Source organism: Heterodontus francisci, chromosome 15 (assembly GCF_036365525.1).
Source record: "Heterodontus francisci isolate sHetFra1 chromosome 15, sHetFra1.hap1, whole genome shotgun sequence".
Lineage (NCBI taxonomy): Eukaryota > Metazoa > Chordata > Chondrichthyes > Heterodontiformes > Heterodontidae > Heterodontus > Heterodontus francisci.
This window is the reverse complement of record NC_090385.1, coordinates 40121435-40138017: the sequence shown is the minus strand read 5'-3', so window position 1 is coordinate 40138017 and position 16583 is coordinate 40121435. Positions and strand designations below refer to the sequence as shown.

General features: G+C 41.5%; 1 protein-coding gene across 2 annotated transcripts in view; it reads left to right on the top strand.

Annotated features, from left to right (window-relative positions):
• Positions 1 to 16583, top strand: part of zc4h2 (zinc finger, C4H2 domain containing) — a 61698-nt gene that overhangs the window by 18508 nt on the left and 26607 nt on the right. Inside the window, exon 1 of one of the 2 annotated variants that reach the window (XM_068047940.1) lies at positions 2432 to 2566. The exons of the other annotated variant lie outside the window; for it this stretch is intronic. Within the exon in view, the coding sequence (XP_067904041.1) occupies positions 2514 to 2566 (53 nt within the window). The 5' untranslated portion in view covers positions 2432 to 2513. Of the gene's footprint in view, positions 1 to 2431; positions 2567 to 16583 lie in introns of those variants that run through there. 2 annotated transcript variants of the gene reach the window in all.

Below are 16583 nucleotides of genomic sequence, written 5' to 3'. Positions count from 1 at the left end.
AAGAGTTTGCTGGTCAGTTGTGAGCAAGGCAATCTTGAGGTCTAGAGAGAACATTATATTGATTTGGTGTTTAACCAAACTGTGCATAGTAAGGACCATTCTGTATGGAATGTGAACAGCCCATGGAATGTGACGGACAGACTGAAGGCTTAATGAACCAGTTTGATGGGAGGAAGTGGAGTCTATACCGCATTATTTAGCTAAAGGTTGGGTCGCTGGTATGAATTCCTAAAAGCTGCTTTAGGCAAAGTGGGGTGGAAGCAAAGACAAAATATTAGAGAATAGTGCCAAGAACCACTGACCTACCTTGCAGTTGCTCTTATGAGGATTGAGGCACACATACCCTCAGTGTTGCAGAGCACGATTCTGGTTTCTATCCACAAGGAGATGGACCCTAGTGATCACCAAAACTATTGAGAATTTTGCTGATCTCATTCACCCTGAAGATTGTTCTTTAGCTTGCTATATCGCATGCAGATTGGAATTTCAGATCCATAGTCAGTAAAATTGAGCAGTAACTGGAATTGCTGGACTTACACTAGCCACATCAACAGTAGGAGGACAGGAAATTCACAATAATGTATAAACAAACTAATACTTATGACCTGTGTGATAGTTGTAGCTCACCACTTCCAATCCCTTTTATGCTTTTTGGCATAAGGTGATTCACTGGGGTAAATTTTCAACTTGATTTCAATGCAAATGAAAACCAGGTAGTTTCTATAATGGGTCGCTGTTCTGCAATGCCAGATCAATGTCCCGATGCAAGTTGAAACTATATCCTTTGAATACAAAAGTCAGGAGGTTATGCTTTAATTATACAGGGCATTGGCGAGACCACATCTGGAGTACTGTGTACAGTATTGGTCTCTTTATTTAAGGAAAGATGTAAATGTGTTGGAAGCAGTTCAGAGAAGGTTTACTAGACTAATACCTAGAATGGGCACCTTTTCTGTACTAATGCTTTGTCTTTCAACACACCATTAACATATTGTTTGCCTTTGCTCCATGACCTTTTGGTCAGCTATGTGGCCTTGTCCAATGTACACCTTCTCCTTTGTTATCTCTTGCCCCACCCCCACCTCACTTGCTTATAACCTGTGACATTTTTAATATTTGTCAGTTCCGGTGAAGGGTCACTGACCCGAAACGTTAACTCTGCTTCTCTTTCCACAGATGCTGCCAGACCTGCTGAGTGGTTCCAGCATTTCTTGTTTGTATTTAAGATTTCCAGCATCCGCAGTATTTTGCTTTTATTAACCTAGAATGGGCAGTTGTCTTAAGAGGAAAGTTTGGACAGGCTCGGCTTGTATCCACTGGAGTTTCGAAGAGTAAGAGGCAACTTGATTGAAACATATTAGATCCTGAGGGGGTCTTGATAGGGTGGATGTGGAAAGGATATTTCCTCATGTGGGAGAATCTAGAACTAGGGGTCACTATTTTAAGGAGTTGTCCATTTAAGACAGAGATGAGGAGACGTTTTTTCCTCTGAAGGTTGTGAGTCTTTGGTATTCTCTTCCTCAAAAGGCGGTGGAAGCAGAGTCTTTGAATATAATTAAGGCAGAGGTGGATAGATTCTTGATAAGCAAGGGGGTGAAAGGTTATCAGGGGTAGGTGGGAATGTGGAGTGATCAGTTCAGTCATGAACTTATTGAATGGCATAGCCGGCTCGAGGGGCCTACTCCTGCCCCTAATCCGTATGCAGCTGACTTATGACTGGAAAAATCTTAGACCCAGGATTTGTCCTAGTCACATCTTGTTCTATGGGGTTGCAGTGTGTGGCTCTTTTAAAATTATATCTAACTCTCCACAGTGTTAGCAGCTCTCCTCCCTTTTAATTTAAGAGAACTGCTACGGGAAAGATTTACGACTAAACGGAGTGAGATAGGCCACAAATCCATTCGAATAGAGAAAAAAAGAACTGGACGTACACAGTAGGTCCATCATCATCTGAAAAGCATGTAAGTTAAGATTTTGGAGGTAGGCGTTTCAGACTTTCAGATGAAAAAGCTACACTCAAAACGTTAATCTATATTTTTTCCGGATGCTTAAAATCCAGCTTTGTATTGAAAGTATTTTCCGTTTTTATTTAAGATTTGCAGTTTCTTTTTATCTTATTTTCAACATGTGTGGCTTTTCAAGAATGAGAAACTCCATTAAATAAGTTATTTTTAAACCAAAATAAGAATCCTCACTTCAAATCGTTGCCACTTCATGGACATGTCGTATAAATAAGGGCTTAAAAAAAATGAAATGTCACAAAATCACTTAAAGAGAGCTTCCTTACTCTCCCTGTGGAGTCTTGAAGGACAGGAAGTGAGGGGATTATATTAAGCCTGCTGGGAGTGGTAGTTTATACTCGGGAATTTTCTTTCTGTTTTCATTGGAAAAGACTGCAACTCCCGGCTTCCTGCCCTGTATGCATGCTCGCTGTTTGATGTGTGAAGCAGTCAGAGGGAGAGTTCTTTTGTTAACATTTTTCAGATTCTTACTGCACATCCACAGGAAGCAATATGACCGACGAGCAGGAGATCATGTGCAAATTAGAAAGCATTAAGGAAATAAGGTGAGGTTAAAATACTTAAATGTACTGTTAATGCGTTTCTTTAGCATCGGGAGTGTGGTCCAAACAATATGTGGGGCTGATGCTTTATACCCATTTGCAATGGTGGTATCCAGTCTAGATTTTCCTGTGCACATTCTTCGGTATATACACCTTCAAAGTGAGTAGAGTGAATTTTCAGATCTGTCAAATTTCACTCTGAATAAATATTTAGCATATTTTGATATATGTTACTCTTAAACAGAACTCAATTTGTTTCCAGTCAGTCTCTGATTTGTTTTGCTCTCTAAACAGTTCCCCGTTGTTGACAGTTCTGCGTGTAGACCTTATGTCTCACATAGTGTTATCTTCAACCAAATTGCAATCGGGTGTAATCAGTTTACTGTTTGACCGCAGGAGCAACAGCCAGTGAATTGTCGTGTTTTCGCCTGGAACCTGTCGGCGCTAGTCTATGTATTCTGCCACGCATACTGATTCCGTTAGACATTACAGCTTTAGAGTGAGCAGAAACAAAATATGCGACTGAAATATTTTTAAAAGGTTCTCCTTAATGAGGTGCGTTTACCATTACATAGGGGGAAATCCTAATGCAAGTGGTATGTTCTGAGTCACCTGGAAGATGTGTGGAAATCATTGAACTTTTAACACTGCGTTCTGAGTGGCTTTCAAGAGGAAAAATAGATTTTACGAAGTTATCTGCCATGCCCATACGAAGCTGTTGAGTAGTTTTATACTACATTAATGTTATTGGGGTGCTAACTTAAAACAAGAGATATTGAGTTTTCAAAATTATTAAATACAGATTGATCTGGTGCTATATACATGCAACAGATATCTTTAGGAACACAGAAGGCTCGCCACTTATAAACTGGCAGGCAAAATGTGTCAGACCAGTTTTTGTTAAACCAAAATGAATAGTGATTTTATGTACTAACATAGAAATTATCTGATTGAACAGTGATTGGTATTTTGGTGAAGTTTTAGTAGATAGAACTATTCAGGCTGAGTTTGGGACTGGCGTGCAGTCCTGTTGCAGTCTGAATATGACAGTGATGCAGCTGTCATGGTATAGCAACTTTACATGATAGAGATGAGGTGAAAATATCATATTCTTTGCTGTCACACACCTTACTACTCCAGAAACTGAACTGGAGTAGCCATATAAATAGCATGGCTACAAGAGCAGGTCAGAGGCTAGGAATCTTGCAGCGAGTAACTCGCCTCCTGACTCCCTGAAGTCTGTCCACCATCTACAAGACACAAGTCAGGAGTGTGATGGAATACTCTCCACTTGCCTGGATGGGGACAGCTCCAACAACACTCAAAAAGCTCGACACCATCCAGGACAAAGCAGCCCACTTGATTGTCACCCCATCCACAAACATTGACTCCCTCCACCTTCGACACACAGTGGCAGCAGTGTGTACCATCTATAAGATGCACTGCAGCAATGCACCAAGACTCCTTTGACAACACCTTCCAAACCCATGACCTCTGCCACCTAGAAAGACAAAGGCAGCAGATGTATGGGAACACCACCACCTGCAAGTTCCCCTCCAAGCTACACACCATCCTGACTTGGAACTATATCGCCATTCCTTCATTGCAGCTGGGTCAAAATCCTGGCATTCCCATCCTAACAACACTGTGGATGTACTTACCCCAGATGGACTGCAGAGGTTCAAGAAAGCAGTACACCACTACCTTCTCAAGGGCAATTAGGGATGGGCAATAACTGCAGGCCTAGCCAACGATGCCCACATCCCATGAACGAATAAAATACCTTGCTGATACTGAGATACAGGTTTCAGAGATATATTTGTAAAACTGTGTGCCTGCTCTTCACAGAACATGCCTAAGATGCAAGTAGCTTTGTTGTCTCCCCCAGCACCCCCACCCACTCCCCCACCAGTCACTCATTCCCTGTTATTTACATTATAAAAATATTCATTCTTTAACCTTCTTGGTAGACTTGCAGAATTTGCTTAGGAAGCAAGGGTTTTATTTACTTCTTTCCTCCCAAAACCTTCCTCACTCTGCATGAGTGTGAAGTAAGACCTTTTCTTCCACTGTGGGTTTACAATTCTGAAGCTGTCACAGGTGTAGAAATAACCAAGGAAATGTTTCCCTCTGTCGAGTCTTTAATGACCAGTGCTTAACTAGGTGATCATGTGTTATGGTCTAGGTCAAGCTGACTAACCTCCCCAGCGATGCCCAAGGGTGGCATCAAAGCATCTTGTAAACGAACCCTTGGTGCAAAAGGTTCCCTCTCAGCAATATAAAAGAATCCTTGAACCAAACAATACTGTTAACTTAGAATTTCTATTTAATGGCTTAAACTTAAAACATTGAAAGAAATGAATTTTTTTCTATTGCCATGTGTGCTTCATGGTTGGTATTTGTAAGTTATTTTGCCAGGTCACAGTACCCCTTGTAGTTTCATAGGAGCTGGATGAAAAGTACAACTCCCCAGACTGAAGGGTAGCTTTATGGGAGGAAACTTGTTTCAGGCATTTCTAACATTAATTGACAAAATAACTTGTTTCCAGAATTTTGTAACTTTTTTTTTACTGTTTTCATATTATAAAAATGATTTTTAGGTATATAAATCAAGCTTAAGTGGTGAAAGGAAATGGTGAATGAGAACAATGACTTTCTGTCCCACGGATATGTGATGCCTGAGCAATGATACCTCTGAGGTCATACTTTCAGGTGCTGCACCTTTGAAAGATGTGATACTACAGACGTGCAGGTTGCCAAATTATTAATTTTTTACCAAGTTATCTCTACCTATCAAAATCTGATCTGTTGAAAAAGAAGGTGCCAAATTCTTGAGATTATAAAAATAAAATTGAGTAGGCGCCCCAATGGCAAAAGGTTAAAGCCACTAGTCGCCACATTAAGAGAAAAAAGACTTGCATTTGTATAGTGCTTTAAAAACCACAGAATGTCCCGAAGTACTTTGTAGCCATTGAAATACTTTTGAAGTGTAATGACTGTTGTAATGTAGGAAACACAGCAGCCAGCTTGTGCGCAGTAAACTCCCACAAACAGCAATGTGATCAGATTTTTTTGTTATCCTGATTGAAGGATAAATATTAGCCAGGACACCAGGGGTAACTGTGCTGCTCGTCAAAATATTGGCATGGGATCTTTTACATCCATCTGACAGGGCAGTTGGGGCCTTGGTTTAACCTCTCATCTGAGAGATGGTATCTCTGACACTGCAGCACTCCTTTAGTACTGCACTGGAGTGTCAGCCTTGATCTTTATGCTTAAGTCCTGGAGTGGACTTGAGCCCAAAACCTTCTGGCTCAGAAGCACAAATACCACTAGTTGAGCCACAGCTGATACAAGTACTATGGCCCCTGGACCAGAAGGTCTCTGGTTAACTTCCTAATCTGTGCTACAGTAGCTAATCTGGGTTGGGGTAGTGATTATGGCACCACTATTGGCTGTGATAGCCCAATAGTATCACAGTACCCTTGGGCTACAGAGGAAAAGAAAATCAGCCTGAAAAATGCCACTTGTGATCGCTATCTATTGATCTAAGCTGGAAAGTACATGTAGATTGTATGATGCTCAGCTTCCACTGTGTGTCCTCCACAGTTGATCAGCCTGCCAGCATTCAGTATAAGGATTCACTCGTGAAGAATCTCTGCTTTCTTAATGTACTGACAGATGCCCAATAGCCACACCCCCACCCCACAATGGAACTATACGGAATAAGAGCACCACTCCACCCCCACTGAAAGAGCAATGGGGAAATCAGAACAGTAAGCAGAATAATAGATGAGAGAGTATTATTTTTAATTGATTCCACTTATTGGGTAAGTTCCTTTTGTTCTACTTCTATAGTTGGATACATTTTTGCTTAATTTTCCCTATCAACTACTTCCTCCTTTACAGCTGCCCCCTCCTTTAATAGGCCATAATAATTCTACTCACCGACTCTTGGTGCTTTTTGCATACTCATTCCAATACAGTTTTCTCCATTCCCCTAATGAAGGTTCTGAATTTTGGTCGACGTAGATCCATGGGAGCAGAATTCTTTACCCACTAGGTCATTGTGGGACTGTTCTCCATAACACCTATTACAGTTGAGGTAAATTGAAAACAGAAAGTACTCTACAGATCATTAGACACATCAAAAAGAAAATAAGTATGTCAGGAGACTGAGTGAGTGCCAGATTGAACATGGACTAGTTGCAATAAAAATATAATGAAGAATGATGTAAATTATTTGCATCTGCTCTGGTGCATTGCCAGCATCACTCTTAAAATAAATCCCTGGAAAATGAGATAACAAATCTGCAAGGAAAGAGAAAACATTTGGGTTTGTTTTGTTCAGAGTCCAGGCATTGTACACAATTTGCATTCATTGTTCTGTGAATGCTCAGTCTTTATTTTTTTCCTCACAACCCCTACCACTCCCCCCACCCACTCTCCCATTAATCCCTATCATGTCCTAATAGTGAAATTATATGCCTTTTTCTTGCCTCTCCTCAGGGTTTAGTTCCAAAGTACTGGAAGCCCTCGTATCTGTGTCAAGTGCCATGTTTCACATGGCATCTCAGGCTTGCTATTCATCCTGGGGATGGGGGAAAAGGTGTTGCAGCTGAACTTGATGCTGTGGAAGGTGAGGTGAGAGTGACTTCCCTTAAGGTCAGAAGTGCGGATGTTCGCTGATGATTGCATGATGTCCAGCACTGTTTGCGACTCCTCAGATACTGAAGTAGTCAGTGTAGAAATGCAGCAAGACCTAGACAATATCTAGGCTTGGGCTGATAAGTGTCAAGTAACATTCACACCACACAAGTGCCAGGCAATGATGATCTCAAACAAAAGAGCATCTAACCATCTTCCATTGACATTCAGTGGCATTAGCATCCCTGAATCCCACGCTATCAACATCCTGGAAGTTACCATTGACCAGAAACTGAACTGGAGTTGCCGTATAAATACCATGGCTACAAGAGCAGGTCAGAGGCTAGGAACCCTGCAGCGAATAACTTACCTCCTGACTCCCCAAAGCCTAGCTACCATCTACAAGGCACAAGTCAGGACTGTGATGGAATACTCCACTTGTCTGGATGGGTGCAGGTCCAACGACACTCAAGAAGCTTGACATCATCCAGGACAAAGCAGCCCACTTGATTGGCACCCTATCCACACACATTCACTCCCTCCACAACCAATGCACAGTGGCAGCAGTGTGTACTATCTACAAAATACACTGCAGCAATGCACCAAGGCTCCTTCGACAGCACCTTACAAACCCGTTATCTCTACCACCTGGAAGGACAAGGGCAGCAGATGCATGGGAACACCATCACCTGCAAGTTCCCTTCCAAGCCACACATCCTGACTTGGAACTATATTGACGTTCCTTCACTGTCATTGGGTCAAAATACTAGAATTCCCTTCTGAACAGCACTGTGGGTGTATCTATCCCACATGGACTGCAGAGGTTCAAGAAGACAGCTCACCACCACCTTCTCAAGGGCAATTAGGGATGGGCAATAAATGCTGGCCTAGCCAGAGATGCCCACATCCCATGAATGAATAAAAAAAAAGTCAAGGTTCTACAGATGCTTGTTGCCCTCAAGAGCCTCATTCAGTTTTTTACATTGAAAAACAAATGTGATATAAGACAAGCCTCAAAGTTATTTCTTAAGTTTTCTTTTGTTCCACTTTTCTCCCATCCTCTTCTGATGCTGATGGACAATCCTTTCAGTTCCTGAACCAATGGCTGTGAGCCTAGACAGTAAATACTAGCAGGTTAAGACTTGGGCCTTCTGGTCTGAATGGTTTTGTGCTATTCAGTGGGCAAAGCTGTTTCTTAAGATAGCTCCTTTCCAAATATTTTGTGGACTTTCCAATATTATGAGGAGAGTTACAACGATCTATATAATGAAAATTCGTGCATCCAGTACGTTCATAATAGCTCACTTTTCAAAGGCAATACAGCTGTAAGAGTAGCCTCAAAAGGGTTGGACCTCCTAAAGTTCACATGAAAAAAGTATGATTTGCTCAAATAACTACTTCTTATGTTGGTTACCAAACAGCTAAATGTGAGAGTATTAGAAAGTACTGAGAGGAACAAGTAACCTACAGAGAACTAAGCAACCAAATCTAGGTGTCAGCTTTGGCACCATGGAAGCACTTTCTCCTCTCTGTCCAAACCCCACTCTAGTGGCTCAAGCACATAATTCTAGGCTGACACTTCAGGGCAGTACTGCGGGGCTACCTTGTTGGAGGTGCAGCCTTTCAGATGAGCTAGAGTTATAGTCATTTAAGGCACTGAAGGAGGTCATTTGGCCCATCGAGTCCATGCTAGTTCACTGTAGAGCAATTCAATCAGTTCAATCAGCAATTCAACCTGCTCTATCCCCGTAGCCCTGCAAGTTTATTTCCCTCAAGAGCCTGTCCAATTTCCTTCTAAAATCTTTCATAGTTTCTGCTTCCACCACCCTCAAAAGCAGCGGATTCCAGCTCACTACCACTCGCTGTGTGTAAAAGATCTTCCTCACATCCCAACTGCATCACTTGCCAAAAATCTTAAATCTATGTCCCCTAGACCTTGTATCATCAGCTAATGGGAACAGCTTTTCCTTGTCTAAGAACATAAGAATTAGGTCCTCCTCCTCCTCGGCCATTTGCCTACTCTACCATTCACCTGTGCCACCATTCAGTAAGATCATGGCTGATCTGATACTGGCCTTAACCGCACTTTCTGCCTGCCCCCCCATGACTCTTGACTCCCTTGTAGATCAAACATCTGTCTGACTCAGCCTCCACTGCTCTCTGGCGAAGAGAATTCCAAAGATTAACAACCCTCTGAAAGAAATTACTCCTCATCTCTATCTTAAAGAGAGACCCCTTATTTTGAAACTGTTATTAAGCACATGAGAGAGATGATAGAGAAGGCTTCCCCTTTTTTACCTCTCAACTGACCGAAGACAGTGTTTTTTTTTGAAGTGTTTTAAATCCTGAGTGCTTTAGTTGTCAGGAACAGACAAATGACGGGTTCTCTCGTAAGTTTTAAAAGAAAGATAAATGTTAATTTGTTCAATACCCGAATACACACAACTACACCCATCTCTCACTCATACAGATACACACACACTCAAGAAAAGATTGTGATTATAAAAGTAGCATGCGTTTAGGTCTTATGATTTCAAGAGTTCTCAAGAGTTCAAGAGTTTTTTCCCCGGGGTGATGCTCTGGTCACATGACAGAAACTAGGTTTCTGATAAAGGGTTTTAATAAGATATAAGGCAGACAGAAAAAACATCTATGCCTACAAAGAGAAAAGACCCTGCCTACAACCACCAGCTTTAAGCCACATGTGGGCAGATCTCGAGTTGGCCCTGATCTCTCCACCGTACCAGGACTTCGCCATTGAACCTTGACTGTGTATAACAAGAGAAATCTGGCACTGCGAACATAAAACAGCGAATCCAACCTCCTAACCCTCCAGAGCTTTTCTTCAGTGGATCTGTAATCCTTTTTTATCCTCTGAAGAAAAGCTCTGGAGGGTTAGGAGAATGGATTCGCCATTTTATGTTCGCAATACCAGCTAGTTTACTCTTATACTCTAATTTTCCCCTCTTTTTTTAGTCATCCTCTACAGGTTTCTAAAAATTTCCCAATCTTCTGACCCACCACTAATCTTTGCAGCATTGTATGCCTTTTCTTTCAATTTTATGCCATCCTTAAATTTGTTAGTTAGCCATGGATGGTGTATCCTTCTCATAAAGTCTTTCTCAATGGATTATATCTTTGTTGAGTGTTGTGAAATATCTCCTTAAATATCTGCCACAGCATCTCTACAATCTTACCTTTTCATCTATTTTCCCAGTCCAATTTAGACAACTCTGTTTTCATGTTCTTGTAATTGCCTTTATTTAAGTTTAAGACAATAGTTTCAGATCCAAACTTTTTGCCCTTGGAATATCATATTCACTTTATGATGTTATGATCACTCTTGCCTAGAGGATCCTTTACTATGAGGTCATTTATTAATCCTGTCTCATTACACATTACCAGGTGTAAAATGGCCTACTCCTGAGTTGGTTCCAGAACATATTATTCTAAGAAACTGTCCCTAATACACTATGAATTCATCCTCAAGGCTACCTTTGTCAATTTAATTAGTCCAATCTATATGAAGATTAAAATCACCCACAATTATTGCAGTATCTTTCCTACAAGCCCCCATTATTTCTTGATTTATACTCTGTCCTACAGAGTAGCTACTGTTAGAGGGCTTATAAACTGCTCCCATCAGTGAATTATTTCCTTTGGTACTTGTTATCTTCACCCAAACTGATTCTATATCTTGATCTTCCAATTCAAGATCATTTCTCACTACAGTACTGATCTCATCCTTTATTAACAGAGGTACTCCACCTTTTTTTCCTTCCTTTCCTTCCAAAATGTCAAGTATCCTTGAATGTTTAGTTTCTAGCCTTGGTCACCTTGCAACCATATCTCTGTAATGGCTATCATATCATACACACTTATTTCTATTTGTGCCATCAATTCATTCATTTTGTTATGAATGCTGAATGCATTCAGACAAAAAGCCTTAATTCTGTCCTTTTACCATTTTTCCCTACTCTAACCTTATTTGCAGGTGCACTCTTTTGTTTGTACACTCTGTCCCTTCCTGTCACACTCCTGGTTATCATTACCTGTATTGCTACCCTGCAGTATTGCCTTGTCCTTACTCATTAACTTTCTAAATTTCCCCTCACCTGAACCCTCCCTCCCAATACTTAGTTTAAAGCTCTCTCTATAGCCCTAATTATATGACTCGCCAGGACACTGGTACCAGCATGGAAACCTATTTCTCCCACACCAATCTTTGAGCCACACATTCAACTCTCTGATGTCATTTACCCTATGCCAATTTGCTCATGCCTCAGGTTGTAATCCAGAACTTTGTGGTTCTGCTTTTAAATTTAGCCTCTAGCTGCTGATACACCTTCAGCAGAATCTCTTTCTTAGTCCTACTTATGTCATTGGTACCCACCTAGACCACGACAACTGGATCCTTCCCCTCCCACTCCAGGTTCCTCTCCAGCCCTGAGGAGATGTCCTTAACGCTGGCATGGGGCAGGCAACACAGCCTTCGGGACTCATGCTCTTGGCTGCAGGGAACATTGTCTATTCCCCTAACTATATTATCCTCTACTAGATTCCCTTTTACCTCCCACAGATGAATGGCCACTTGCGCCATGGTGCTGTGGTCAGTTTGCTCATCCACCCTGTAGTCCTCTTATCTACACAAGTTGCAAGAATCTCGAACCTGTTGGACAAGTGCAAAGGCTGAGGCTCCTCCAGTTCTACCTTCTGGATTCCCATACCTGCCTCACTCATAGTCACACGCTCCTGTCCCTGAGAATGGACCAAATCTGAAATACCTAGCCTAAGGGGTGTGACTGCCTCCCGGAACAAAGTGTCCAGGTAACTTTCCCCTCCCAGATGCATTGCAATGTCTGAACCTCGGACTCCGAGACTCATCATCTCCGAGCCAAAGTTCCTCGAGCTGCAGACACTTGTGATTGTTGTAGATCACACTGGTGCCCACGAGTTCTCACATGCCACAGCTGTAACACATCACCTGCCCTGCCATCTTTATTGTGTTTTATTTAATTAATTACATTTTAAACTTGGAAATATCACCGATAATTTGTAGTTATATTAAGTAGTTTAATCAGTTAAGATGCAAGTTAATACTTGTATCTGTCCTGTACCAGTTTAAACTACTGCCCCAGTTTAGAAATTAGAAAAAAACCTTAACACTCATCAACCAATCACCTACCTGCTCACCTAATTAATTACCTTAGCTAAACCTGTCATAATTTTGTACACCTTTATCAAATCTCTTCTTAATCCCCTTTGTTCCAAGGAGAACAACCCCAGCTTCTCCATCATAACCTTGTAGCTAAAATTCCTCATCTCTGGAACTATTCTGATAAATCTCCTTTGCACCCTATCAAGGACCCTTAAAAGTGTGGTGACCAGAACTGGATGCAATAGGTTGTGGCCTAACCAGAGCTTTATAAAGGTTCTGCATAACATCCCTGCTTTTGTACTCAATGTCTCTATTTATGAAGTCCAAGATTGCCTATGCTTTGCTAACTACTCTCTCAATATGTCCTGTCGCCTTCAAAGATCTATGCATATGAACCCCCAGGTCCCTCTGTCCCTGTACACTCTTTAGAACTGTGTCATTTAGCCCATATTGCCTCTCCCTGTACCTTCTGGCAAAATTCATCACCTTGCATTTCTCTGTATTCAATTCCATTTGCCTCTTGTCTGCCCTATGTCCTGTTGCAGTCGATTGGTATCATCCTTACTGTCAAAGTTTGGTATCATTGGCAAATTTTGAAATTTTACTCTGTATTCCAAAATTCAAATCATTTTTATAAATCAAAAAAGCAGTGGTCTTAGCACTGAACCTTGGGGAACACCACTGTCTACCATCCTCCGGTCTGAAAAACAACCATTTAACACGACTCGCTTTTTTTTTGTCCTTAAGCTAATTTTATCGAAGCTGACACTGACTCTCCTATTCCATGAGCCTCAATTTTGTTAACCAGCCTTTTATGTGATCCTTTGTCAAATGCTTTCTTAAAATCCATATCGACAACATCCCTTGCTTTCCCTTCATCAACTGTCTCTGTCACTTCATCAAAAAAATTAGATTAGATTAGTTAAGCACAATCTGCCATTTACAATCTGTGCTGGGTCTCCTTAATTAACACAAACCTCTCCAAATGCCTGTTGATTTTATTTCCCCTGATTATTGTTCCTAAGACCTTACCCATAATTGATGTTAAACTGACTGGCCTGCAGTTATTAGGAATGTCCTTACAACCTTTCTTGAATATGGGTGTCACATTTGCCATTCTCCAATCCTCTGCCACCTCCCCCGTGTCTAGGGATGATTATGACAAGCTCTTCCGCTATTGCCACTACCACTTCTTTTAGCAACCTGGGATTGAAGCCATCTAGACCAGGCGATACATCCACTCTTAAGCGTCGCCAGCCTTTCCAGTGCATCCTTCCTATCAGTTTTCACCCCATCCATTATGTCTACCATCTCCGCTTCTACTGATATTTTGTCAGCATCCTCTTCCTTAGTAAACACCAATACAAAGTACTTAATTATTCTAGCCTTGCCCTGTGCCTCTAAGCATATATTTTAATTTCCTCCCTAGCTCCTGAAAATCAATACTCTCTCTCTGTCTATGTCATTGGTACCAACGTGTACCACAAGTTCTGGCTCACTCTCTTTCCCCTTCAGAATATTCTGCACCTGCTCTGTGATCTCCTTTACCCTGGCACCAGGGAGGCAACACACGATGTGGAGCTCACGATGACAGTTACAGAAATGCCTGTCCATCTCCCTAATATAAAATCTCCTATAACAAATTCATTTCTACTCTTTGCTGTTCCCTTCTGAGCAGTCCCTTGCCCTTTGGTGCAGGTCTGCACTCCTTCAGATGTTAAATAGAGTCTCTGTCTGCCCCTCAGGTGGATGTTAAAATCTAATAGCATTATTTGAAGCAGAGGAGGGGAATTCTCCCAGTGTCTTGCTCAGTATTTATTCCTGAACTGATATCATTCAAATAGATTATCTAGTTGTTTATTTCATTGCTGTTTGTAGCAATGGCCGCCACCTTTCCCTACATTACAACAGTGACAATGGCTGGAATTTTATGGCCCCCCAACGAGCTGGGGGTGTGGGGGGGGCCAAAATATCGAGTGGGAGGCAGGGGATGCCGTTCCCGATGCCTTCCCGCCTCCACTACAATTTTATGTGGGGCGGCAGCAGCGAGAAATGGCCCACCTGCCAGAGGACAATCAAGGCCCTTAAGTGGCCAGTTAACTGCCACTTAAGGTCCTCCTCCCACCTATGCAGTTATTTTACCTGCAGCGGGTGGGCGGCAATACCGCCAGGTAAAACCTGGTGACCTTCTTGCAGTCTGGGGGGGGCCCTCCTGATCGGGTACTCTGTGCCCCATGGACGGCTGGCCCCGAAGTCCCAACCACCCCCAATGCACAATGCTCGTCCCCGACTTTTCGGCTGGTGTCTGGGGCCTCCTGCCAGCGTTAAATTCTGGCCTACACTTCCAAAGTACTTTATTGACCACACAGTGCTTAGGAATGTACTAAAAGATGTGCTATGTGCATTTTTTCTTTTTTTTAATCGCCATAATTTCTAGAAAATTTTACAAAATCAATTAACTGTATCCTTCAAACAATTCTTTTGTTCAGCCACCATTTTCTCATTTCACTCAAGTCAGTTCACATAGAATTACATGGAATGTACAGCACAGAAACAGGCCATTTGGCCCTTTGGTCTATGCTGGTGTTAATGCTTCACATCAGTCTCCTCCCACCCTTTTGCATCTAATGCCATTGACATATCCTTCTCTTCCTTTCTCTCTCAAATAATGATCTAGACTCCCCTTAAATGCATCTATGCTATTTGTCTCAAACACTCTCTTTGGTAGTGTGTTCCTTTTTCTAATTGCTCTCTGGGTAAAGAGGTTTCTGTGGAATTCCTTATTGGATTTATCTGTTTATATAGCCAGAAATTAAATTTATTAGGTAAGAGGTATATTATAAGAAATAATTCATACCTCTAAAATTGGTTATTTAATATTTGAACTGTCTGCGAAACTTTTTGCAACATAGGCCCACTTTTCTCTCTGGGGTCCTGGACGTGTTAGAAATTTCATTTGAACCTTCGATGTTGGGAAGCTTCAGCTACTATTGATAAATCCAATCTGTGTGCGAGAGATGCATCATGGCCAAATATATTTTCACCACACCAAAGGAATTACAGTATCAGGACAGCAAGGCAGAACATTTACAAATAACTGAGGCATTGGTAGCAGGAAAAAAATCAATGATAAAGACTTAATATTTTTCCAATTCTTTTCCTATACTTTAAGGTATTAATTGAAAACTTGCAAGTTAACTGTATTGTTTGACTGTTTTTTGTGTCACTGAGGGAGACTTTTTTTTTAGCACCAGGACCAGAGGTGGCTATGAGCAGGTCTAAGTGACACAAAGAACTTGGCCGACCAAATAAAGATATTTAGTAAACAACATCCTTTTTCTTCCAAATTTACATCAGCACCTGTAGCATTGACCAGAAGAGTGATTCGCTGATATTAATCTACCTTCACTAATGAGCAGTCATCCCCAGTCATAGAATGGCGTAACTGGGAAAGTGTTTAGGAAGTTAAAAAGAATAGAAGTCATGTGGAATTCTTTCACTCAAAGAGCATAGCATTGTGAACTAAGTTACTATTGAAAGCCATTGAATCAAAGAGAGTAATTGATCTTAAGAGACAATCGAATGTATTTTTGGAGAGAGAACGGGTTGAAGGATATAGTGAGGAGGTGAACAAGTTAAATAAATTGCACTATAAAAAGTGATGGGCTTGTTTGGCGTAATGGCCTGTTCTGATTCTAATAAGTACCAGAGCCCAAGGGAGGATGCATGTTTCTGGGAAATAGGTGCAGTTGAAGTAAGGTTGTCCAGTACCTGTAGTGCACGCTGTAGATAGCAGCCACAGTTTTGCCAATTTGCAGCGAACTGTTGGCAGTTTTTGCTGTGGATCCACACCCACCAGTACCTGGATTGAAATTGAATGGAAGAAGTAATAATGCAGAAAGGAGCTGTTATCGAGGCTTCTTGGGATTGATGGCCATTATTTCCAGACTGCACATGCTCAGCAAACTGCAGTTTGGATACCCCAGGGAATACTTTCCTTACACCTGCATGGCTTAGACTCAAATCCAGATTCTGGAGATGATAGGAGAAAATTCTTCACAATGCACCCAACCACCCTCTGCTAATTTTGCAATGTACTGCTTAATTGCTGTTTTCAAAATGTGAATATATATTTGTTACAAATCAGCTTGCATTTTATTGATAGAGCTAAAATATGTTGGAAAACATTGTCGGAGTGCCAGCTTGGCTTAGTTG